General features: G+C 42.1%; 1 protein-coding gene and 1 long non-coding RNA gene across 2 annotated transcripts in view; one reads left to right on the top strand and one right to left on the bottom strand.

Annotated features, from left to right (window-relative positions):
- Positions 1-2,868: 2,868 nt before the first annotated feature.
- LOC120248828 lies at positions 2,869-9,768 on the bottom strand. Its single transcript, XR_005532689.1, has 3 exons — positions 9,692-9,768; positions 3,908-4,095; positions 2,869-3,154 (listed from the first exon to the last, which is right to left on the bottom strand). It is a non-coding gene; the product is annotated as an uncharacterized LOC120248828 (long non-coding RNA).
- Positions 4,615-10,632, top strand: part of SLC17A1 (solute carrier family 17 member 1) — a 29,549-nt gene continuing 23,531 nt past the window's right edge. Inside the window, exons 1-2 of the mRNA XM_039257320.1 lie at positions 4,615-4,657; positions 9,735-9,907. Of these exons, the coding sequence (XP_039113251.1) occupies positions 4,630-4,657; positions 9,735-9,907 (201 nt within the window). The 5' untranslated portion in view covers positions 4,615-4,629. The remainder of the gene's footprint in view (positions 4,658-9,734; positions 9,908-10,632) is intronic.

Below are 10,632 nucleotides of genomic sequence, written 5' to 3'. Positions count from 1 at the left end.
ACTGTCTCTTTTAACACTGTCTTCAAATTACCTAGTGTGCGTCTGCCGTATGTATGTTCCTCCTAGGAACTGACTAATTCAGTGGTTCCACCATATATAAAGTTCTCAACATGAAATGGATCAATATTTTTGTAAAATGGAAATTTATAGGGGTCAGTGTGTCAGAGCATGAGCAGAGTGGCCAGGGCTTCTGGTGGTGATCTTTACTGTGTAGACAGTATAGCCATCAAGTCATTTCATACAGAGGTGATGTGATGGGCACAGTTCTGAATGAAGAGACAGGACAAGAAGGCAAAAACAGTTACTGAGATCTTGCTTTAGTCTCGAATCTAGGCCCTTGGGATGTAAGAGCACTATTCTCCAGTCCAGTGTGGAGGACAGACATAATGGCTGCCAGCACATTGTTTTAGGCACCACAGCAGGGAACTGTCCCATCTGTGAGGGGGAGACCTCACAAGTGGTTACGATCCCATGTGCAAGAGCATGGTGGGGGAGGAGGGAAGATCTCCTTCTGCAAGGAGCAGAAGCTATTCCGTAGCTAAATAGAGAGTTTTATGGTAAGATTTCCCACATTGGAGCCCAACTCATACAAAGCATGGATACAAGAAACAGGATGGATTCTGGGGAACCCAGGTGGCTCAGTTGGTTGAGTGCCCGACTACTGATTTTGGCTCAGGTCATGAGCTCATGGTTTTGTGTGTGTGTGTGTGCTTGTGTGTGTGTGCACTCATGCTCTTGTTGTCTGTGTGTTAGAAAACAAGGACACTATCTCACACAACTAGCTCAGGTCTTAAGGACACTAGTGGCTTGAATAGCTTCCTACTGGCCAAAGAAGGGACAATTTAAGCATCAAAAAATAGGGACTTGACAGATTGAAACACATCCAGTAAAACTCATGAAGTCATAATTTTCCTTGATCATCTTGGCTAAGGCACTTGATTATTATTCTCCAACTTAATAAAGCATCCTGGCTTTCCTACGAAATTTGCATTTCAGGGTAGCCAAATATCAGATTAGGCAAATTTCCCGATTCGCTCCTGATTCAGCTCCTACCTGAAGAAGGCATGTTGGAATTACAAAATCACTGTTTTGCAACTAGCAATAAAATAATGGATTGTTTGGCAATGCAGCATTTACCGACAACCACCAAAGGCCATACAGGTTGAGAACTTCATTAGTGGACAAATCAAGCTGAGACTATCTGAGCCCACTGAGCAATCTTATCTCACTCAAAGTGAGACACGCTGCCACCGTGCAAGTCTCCGCACCCCACGAATTATTCTTGTCCTGGATCTAAGCCAGCCTCTCCATACACGGGCAGTTTTCAGGACATAAGGGATAAAGAAATTTATCAAATGACACAAAAAGGAAGTAATTAGCCAAATTGGATATGAAAGCCACTCTGCAAATGGCCTTGTTTTGTTATGATTGCTGTTGTTGTTTTTAGGTAACAGCAAATATGAAGTGAATGAAGGAATGGTCACAAAATGAAAGAGGCGAGAGTCCTAACACTCAAGTGCCACATGTGCATCTTGTTTGGATCCTCATTTAAATAAATCAAGTATAAAAGGACGACTCTGCAGGGATCGGAAACATTTTCATAATGACTGGCTATGCAATGATATTAAGGGACTATTGTTTATTAGAAGTACTGATGGAGTGCTAGTTATGTCTTTTTTTTTTTTAAAGCACTAATGAGCAATATATCCATGCTGTACTTTTTATGGGAGAAATAACATAATACCTGAGATTTACTTTAAAATAGTACAGAAAATAACCACTGGAAATGTATCTATATATGTCTCCAATGGCCAAACATTGATAATTATTGAAGCTAGTTAATGGGTCCACGGTTATATTAGACTGTTCACTTTTCTCACGTGTTTGAAAATTCCAATATCAAGCTAAATTTAAAAACTTAATAAGAAAAGCACAGAATGGAACTGTAGACCCAGAAGTGATTTCAAAGGATGTCAGAGTGCAACAGAAAGCTTTGGACCCAGCACACAGAAGGACCGTTCCCTCCGGGTAATCAGTAACCGCTACGGGAGACGTTGACAGCAGATGGGCACGCTGTTTATTTAAAATGTGGACATTGAACACCTGGTGATCTGGGGCTTTCAACCACTAAGTGGCCAGAAAATGCCAGAAACGGCCAGCCTTGGCCTCAGACTGTACAAACACGCGGGAATAGCCCGAATCTGGAATTCTGACAAGGAAAAAATTCCCGCTGAATATATAAGACATCAAAGTCTCCTGGGTAAGCAAGTTCAAGTTTTCATCACTTTCTGGGGTACTTGGGTGGCTCTGCTGGTTAAGCGCCCAAGTCCTGATTTCATGGCTCATGGTTTATGCCCCGCATCAAGCTCTGTGCTGACAGCCGGAGCCTGGAGCCTGCTTCAGATTCTGTCTCTCTCTCTGTCTCTTCTCTGCTCATGCTCTCTCTCTCGCAAATATAAATAATCATAAAAGAATTTTCAACATTTCTTTAGAGAGATAGTAACTGTTTCAATTTGTAGAGTATCTGTTATGTGCCAAGCATGTATTAGGCACTTGATAAGCATACTCACACATCTTTTAAACAATAATGTTATGTATGTAAGAAGCTTTCGTGCAGAATCCCTGACTCAAAGGCTTAGATATTCCTATCTGATCAATAGATCACAAAATTCCAAGGTAAAAGCACTCTTGGATATATCTACAGAGAGGTGGTGGAACCAGGAGAATTCAGCCATTGCAGAAGCCATGGTGAAGTCCCTTCCTTTGGAGGACGTGCTTTAATAAAATGCATCTCTCTCTGAGTAGCTTGAATGTCAGACAGATGTGGTCTTTGCAAAAGAGAGGAGAGGGAAGGGAAGGGAAGTTGGACAGAGAGAAGGAAAAGGAAGGGGAAAAAGAAGGCAGGAAGGCAAAAAGCTAATTGGGCATTTACGGGGCACATAAAAAGCCATCGCATTCCTGTCGGAATCGTACTGTGTACCCAGAGCCATCCTCAGTAGAAATCATCCATCCTGGGAGCACTTCCCAGCAAGCTGGTCATCTCCTTCCCGGCAGGAGGAGACTAGCAGCGTTGTCTACTATGGTCATGAATTTGATGGCAGATTTCCAGGAGGTTTCTAGTCCACTGGAAGATTGTAACACTCCTACTCCTCCCCTGAAGACGCAAGGAAAGGTGAAAGTAAAGTTAAAAATTAAGGGTTTAACTTTGACATGGTGAGGTCATAACAAGGATTTGGTGAAGGATTAATGGGACTAAAATTGGTAAATCCAGAAATTCAGTACTTTTGAAAGTTCAAGGTCTTCAAAGGGAAGAAGGAATTGCTTTTCTGTCCTGAATCAGGTCAGTCTTACTCTTAAGTTGCTACTCATTAAATGAAATTAACAGTTCCTCAGAACGACGGGGGGCGGGGGGGTGGGGGGGAGGCTTCTCTCTTAAAGATCCTATCAAAGGTGTTTAGTCGGCTGGGGAAATCTGGGGGGAAAATCTATTTCCACAGATTTTTCCCAAGGGAGAGTAAAAAGAGCCTATTTCTAGGGATTAATGTGAGGTGAGCAGTTGTGCGGACAGACAAGGAAAGAGAAGCATATGCTGTGTGTTGCGTGCTGCTTGCATATCTGTGAGTGGTGCGGGGTGTTGGTGGTGTGTATGGTGGAACGTATGCGTGAGTGCGTTTGTGACGTGTGTGCTGTGCGGAGCTGGTGTGTGTGTGTGTTGTGGTGGGATGTGTTCGTATGTGTGGTTGTGTGTGGGTGCAGAGCCCATGGGTGTTTGTGTAGCATGAGTGTGGTATGTGGGCATGTTTGTGCATGTGTATATTTTGAAGTAAACAGCAGCCAAGGAGATATTTCAGCAGATGATAATGGTGGTTGACCAACCGTTCATTCAAAACCAGTTTGCATATCCAACCTTAGGGACTTGTTTTTCAAGCATCCGGTCATCTAAGGTGATGTGGCCACATCTCAAATCATAGACGGGCACTGGACCAGTGTCCTCGGGCGGTAAGTGCGGACCGAGCAGTGGTGGAGGCACTGTGGGCAGAACGACCCGCTTCTCTGTGGGAAGGCAAGACTAAGAAGCAGAGAGTTCTTTTTCAGCTGTCAGGATATATGAAAAAATAATTTATTTTACCTTTACGTGTTCCTTTCCCGATGTTTTTTGTACATTCCCATTTCTGACCTTCAGCAATCTCTTCCTGCCTAAAAAAATCTTTATTTTCTTGCTGTAAAAATGCAGTCATAAGACATCTTTTAACACCCTTGTAGGCCAGGTCAGTTTATTCTCTTGGTTTTTGCTTGTTTGATTCACTTTTGAGGGGTATTTTCACTGGACATAGAATTATGGGTTAGCAGGGTTTTTCTTCTTTTTAAAAATAACTTCCAGGGGGTTATAGATTTTTAATCAACCAGGAAGGCGTAAAAGTGCAATGTCAAAGGAAACACATGATTATGTTAAGTGGGTTCTGGTGTATGGAACAAGCTTCCCTTTGATGCATGTTTTAAGTCAGAAGGGAGTAGTGGGTGGTTCTGGTGGGTTCTTCCCTGGGTTATGCTGACACCAAATGTTTTGCCCTTGTACTGCAGACCAAACCCTTCAGCAAGAAGAGAAAAAACTGGAACCCCTCTGTGCAGATGGATAACCAGTTCCCTCCTAGGAAAGGTAGAGATTATTCTCTGTCCCACTGGTTATGCTTTCTTCTTCTTACACGACATCATAGGTTCTAGGTGAGCGCATTTTCCCATAAAAAACATATAAAGGGTCTTAGAAATGTTCAGGAAAAGAGGTGAAAAAGTTAGTCCTGCTATAGTTTTCTTTAGAAAAACCCTAGGGGCACCTGAGTGGCTCAGTTGGTTAGGCATCTGACTCTTCCTTTTGTCTCAGGTCATGATTTCGCAGGTTCGTGAGTTTGAGTTCCACATCGGGCTGTGAGCACTCATGGTTTGGAACCTGCTTGGGGTGCTCTCTTCCTCTCTCTCTGCCTACTTCTCTCTCTCTCTTTCAAAATAAATAAATAAACATAAGAAAAAAGAAAAACCCTAAATAAAAACCATTCATATTTTTTATTTCAATTCTTATATACTTATCCACTTAACCATGTGACGGAGAGGATCAGAAAGAGGTGAACTATTTTTGCTTCATCTCAAGGAGAAAGAGACAGAGCCATGGATGGAAGTGACACAGGATAAATGTCCTTGAGTCACTACATCCTTGGACATCAACGTGTGCATATTGACTGAAAACTTTTGCAGACAAACTGCTTATTTTGAGCAGAGCAGAGGGAGGACAAGAAGAAATTAGCACTATGGTCTAGAGTTGCGTATTCGTCACGGGGAACACAATCCCCGGAGAGGAGGTTGGCCAACGCATAATTTATGTAAAGATGACGGGTCTATACATTTCAAATTTCTTCTTGTATTATTTGTGTTTCTTATGATTCGGGTCTTTTTTCTATCATCCCTTTAATCGATATTCAAATTTACATATGAATGTATAAAACATATAAGCATAAAAGCACATAAGCATATAAACTGACATGGATCTATCCTTGATTCTGCCCTTATGTTTAAAATTTCCTTCCTGTTAGGCTCTTGGGGTGAATTCCTTTGTTAATTTGCCCCAAGTCCTTGAATTTTCTCTTCTTTTCCTGTAAATCTCCTCGGGGCTGTACCCTTTGTTCTCACTGTCCACGAGCTGGACAGGCAGGCCCTTACCTTTGCCAGGCCCGAGGACTTCAGAACTTCCTCGTGGTTTATTTTTTAACTCGAGACCTAGAAGTAATTCACATTCTTCCTGGACCAAGTGCAGAGACTGAAAGGGTCCCCTAGCGGCCCCTGACTGGATGCCCTCCTCTGCATGCGGTGAGGACACTTCCCCCTTGTTATCTAGAGGCTTTCCTCCCTCCTCCAGGGATTTTCTTCCCTTAGTGTTTCCATTCATTTTCCAGGTCCATTCGCTTTCCTTTCAATTTTATTAAAAAAAATTTTTTTTTAATTTTTTTTAATGTTTTATTTATTTCTAGGAGAGAGAGAGACAGCGTGAGCAGGGGAGGGTCAGAGAGGGAGTCACAGACTGAAACAGGCTCCAGGCTCTGAGCTGGCAGTCAGCACAGAGCCCCACGCGGGGCTCGAACCCACGAACCGCGAGATCATGACCTGAGCGAAAGTCGGACGCTTAACCTGACTAAGCCACCCAGGCGCCCCTAAAAAATTTTTTTAATGCTTATTTATTTTTGAGAGAAAGGCAGAGTGTGAGTGGGGTAGGGGCAGAGAAAGAGAGAGACACACAGAATCGGAAGGCTGCTCCAGGCTCTGAGCTGTCAGCACAGAGCCCGAAGTGGGGCTTGAACTTACCAACGGTGAGATCCTGACCTGAGTCACTTAACCCACTGAGCCACCCAGGTGCCCCTTTCCTTTTGATTTTAAAGATAAGGTTTAGAAAACTTTGGAGCAAGCCATTGTCAGGGTGTGTGCATGCATATGTGGTGGGAGACATTTTTCTGATGGGCCCCGGACAGTCAGTAGGGGGCTGTAAGCCAGAGGAAGGACTGGCTGATGACCGGTGTTCTTCTCCCCGGCAAGCTTCAGGCCTGTTCACACGGGGAGACCATTTCAGAAGGGCCCCCGTCCGTGTGTTGACCCTTCACTGAGCCAGTAGGTGTTGGGCATCGAGTATCTGAGAAGAGGGTCTCTTCCTAAACCCTCCCACTGCCCGGGCGCTGGTATTTGACTCCTGTTGTCCCCGAGCCCAGGGAGGCAAAACAAAAACAAAACCAAAAACAAAACAAAAACAGAAACAAAGAACACGGAGATCGAATGCCTTCAGGGACAAATCTGCCTTCACTGCTCAGTGTATGCCTTGAGGAGCCCGTTCTCACTAAACTCTTGGCCTGAATATTTCATTTTTTCTGGCAGATCAGACACACTTCTAAGGACATATTTAATTTTGAATATATTTCACCTAATAGTTTTATGTTTACAAAGGTAAATAAGTGCAGAAAACTAATTTTCCAGCATTACTGCCGTTTTTTTTTTTTTTTTTTTTTTTTTTTAACGTAGCAGCAAATCCAACATTTGTTTAGCTGAACTTCAAAACATTCCGGAGTCAGCAATGCCCTTTTACCCTCTCTCTCCCCCTTTCCGGACTGGAACATCTGTACAACTACCCAGTGTCTGCCGCAGGGTGTGTGACAGGAGGAAGGGGAAATGTAACTTGCTTCCCCCTTCCCTAAGTCCACAGACACAGAAATATTGTGCCCCATGGGGATTATTGCTAGGACCCTCCTTCACCTGGGTTTGAGATCACTTCGGTGATGAGATCTGTGACTTTGCGCTAATGAGATTTTGAGGAGGCAGTGGACTTGAGCAGATATTGTATTATGAGATGAGACTTTTAAGGACCCATGGAAGGGGGCGAATGTGGTTTGCATGGAGGATGAACATGAACCTTTCAGGACCAGAGGCTGGACCGTGGTGGCTAGAAATCTAAGACTCTGGCCCCTGGTGTATACGCACCTTCCGCCAGTCATTTAAGCAAACACTAAGCGAGGTGCTGCCTGAAGGGATTTAGCAGATTTAAATATGGTCCCAAATGAACTGGTCTTAAGGTAGGGAAATTATCCTCCTCAGCGGGGAGATGGAGACCTCAGTAGCAGGCCCATGGACAACTGAATTCTTACAATAACCTGAATGAGAATGGAAATAGGTCCTTGCTTAGAACCTTCAGCTGAGAGCTCAGCCTGGCCGATCCCTTGATTTTAGCCTTTGAGACCATGAGCAGAAAGCCTAGCTGTGCTGTGCTAACTCTAGGCTAAAACGTCTCTGCTGCAGAGCTGTGTTTGTAAATGGTTGTTGTTTTAAGCCGTTAGGTTTGCAGACTTTGTTTTTACATAGCAATAGAAAAGGAGCACGCTTAGCAGGCACATCTGGGACAAAACCTTCAGCAAGCAAGCGTTATCTCAACTGTAGAAACGTTAGAGCTACTCGGTGTCAATCAGGAACAGTGGTATGAAAGCCAGGGAGGCTAAGTGCAGTCAACAATTCACTGGTGGTTCTGATCCAATGAAAACAAGAGATTAGAGACATGAGGATAGCAGAAGAGCCAGTAATATCATCAGGTTTAAATATTCCCCACATAGAAAACCTCCCCAAATTAGCAGATGAGTTTTTAGAAACAAGAGTGACTTTTGGCTAGCTGCCTGGATACAGTATCAATTTTTAAAAGCTTAATTCCTTGCTTTTTAATAAAAATTTTTTTAAAACATTTATTCATTTTTGAAAGACAGAGCATGAGCAGGGGAGGCGCAGAGAGAGAGGGAGACAGAGTATCCGCAGCAGGCTCCAGGCTCTGAGCTGTCAGCACAGAGCCCGTAGCGGGGCTCGACCCATGAACCAAGGGATCGTGATCTGAGCCGAAGTTGGGCACTTAACCAACTGAGCCACCGAGGCACCGCCTAATTCCTTTCTTTATACCAGCCACAGGCAATTAAAAGATGAAACTAAAGAGACACCAAATTACCCTCCATTGGGTTGTAACAATTAGGTTCTCTCTTCTATTCTTTGGAGCTGGCCAACCAATGGGCTTTGGGATCTATGCCAATCTGATATATGATCATGGTTGCTCAGTACCTTTTTAAGATTGATTGAAGTACAGTTACATACAATAAAATCACAGATCTTAGGTGTACCTTTAGATGGGTTTTGACAAATGGCTAGATTTGTCAACACGACTTAGAATATTACATTACTTTAAAAGTGTCACCAAGTCCCTTTCTGGTTCTTCACCTAGAGGAAATTGCTATTCTAATATCTAACCACCACAAATTAATCTTGCATGTTTTTGAAATTCATAAGAATAGGTATCGCTAGTATGCCCTCTTGGGTGTCTATAGATTCTTAAACTGAGCATATTTTTGTTGCGATTCATCCAGATTGTTGAGTGTGTATTTCCTTCCTTTTTATTTCTGAGTAATGCCCATTATATTAATATAACCCGGTATATTATAACATTATAATATATTATTCATCCATTCCAAACATTCAGCTGCTTTGAACAAGCTGCTATAAACATTTTGGCATGTCTTTTTGTAGACGTATGTTGCTATTTCTCTTGGGAAAATGCCATTTGTTGAAAAAGACTTTATTTGGCTTCGCTGAATCGCATTAGTGCATTTATTCTACACTGATTATTTTCACCTAAAACGACCTCAATAAGTAAATTTTTATTGCGATTTTTAAATGCCAGTTTTCTCAGCAGTGTGCATATTTGAGTTTCTCAACCAGACTATTCATACAACTTAAGAGAATGAAGCAGTTTCCTTGAGAGAAAGTCTTTGCTCTTATGGGGTGGGAGGGTGGTGGGGGCTTACTTCCAAGACTAATGCAGAGTATTTGTAAGTGCTCGCTATAAAATAGGAATGAGCCAAAGTATCTGGAGGGCTGGTTTAATTTTCTAGGACATTCTTGTTGGGATTATATTTTAGGGAGGTATGGGATTATTATTTCAGTCACACAGCTTCTGGTTGTATCATAATTTCTTATAACATAACATAACATAACATAACATAACATAACATAACGTAACGTAACGTAACGTAACGTAACATAACGTAACGTAACGTAATGTAACGTAACATAACATAACATATATGGCTCCCAATTTCTGAGTTCCCTTCCTGAAGTTACCGCATGTTTTTACCTCAGCTATGTTAACGATGGACACTCTCTGTTTTACTTCTTAGTCCCAAGTTTTTGTTCCTTCCGCTATGGACTGTCTCTTCTCTTGCACGCCTGTAACAGCATCATAATGTCCCAGCGCATGTGTCTGAGCCTCACAATGGTAGTCATGGTGAACAGCACAGACCCACACGGTGTGCCCAACAGCTCCACGGAGGAGAACCTGGATGTCATAAAGGTATATGAAAGATCTGCCCGTCTCTGTAAGTTTAAAATCCTATCTTCTAATTAAGTTGTGTAGAGACTGAATGTTATCATAATTGATGGGACAATAATAATTAGAAAAAGAAGTTTAAGTCTTCACCCCTTGCTGATAATAACCTAACTAAACATGCCCCATGATTACAGCATTCCTCAATATTCATAAAGGGCTTTGGTGTGTGAATACTTCTATGTGAAGAAGAAAAAAAACAAGCATTAGGGTGTATAGAATTGAGAAGTTTGGCCCAGCAAAAAAGAAGAAAAAAAGAAAGCATTTTCAACCAGAGTGGAGTTCAAGATACATTTTTTAAAAAAGTTTCTGAATATACAGTATATTTACATACTATTCCACTAATTTCATCTCTGGAAGGTAATAAGGTCATGAATGGCTAGCTGTCAGAAGATGTAGAACAGGGAAAAAATGGAAATGAATGGGGAGAATATTTTTTCACTAGATTCTTCCTATCTTCTTTTATGAATGCATAGGAAACATGAACTTTTTTTAAAATTTTCACCATTTTTTACATTAAAAAAATACCACACTACATGCAATGTACCACCCCTTAATTTTTTTTAGCATCATCATCATCAGAACCAGGCTTAGGTATGACACATATGTAGGCACTCCCAGCCAGGGAATTTTTTTTTTAAATGTTTTATTTATTTCTAGGAGAGAGAGAGACAGCGTGAGCAGGAGAGGGT

The sequence above is a fragment of the Hyaena hyaena genome, unplaced genomic scaffold (genome assembly GCF_003009895.1).
Source record: "Hyaena hyaena isolate Hyena2069 unplaced genomic scaffold, ASM300989v1 scaffold_614, whole genome shotgun sequence".
Classification (NCBI taxonomy): domain Eukaryota; kingdom Metazoa; phylum Chordata; class Mammalia; order Carnivora; family Hyaenidae; genus Hyaena; species Hyaena hyaena.
The sequence above is the reverse complement of the archived record's forward strand: the minus strand, read 5'-3'. Positions and strand labels throughout refer to the sequence as shown.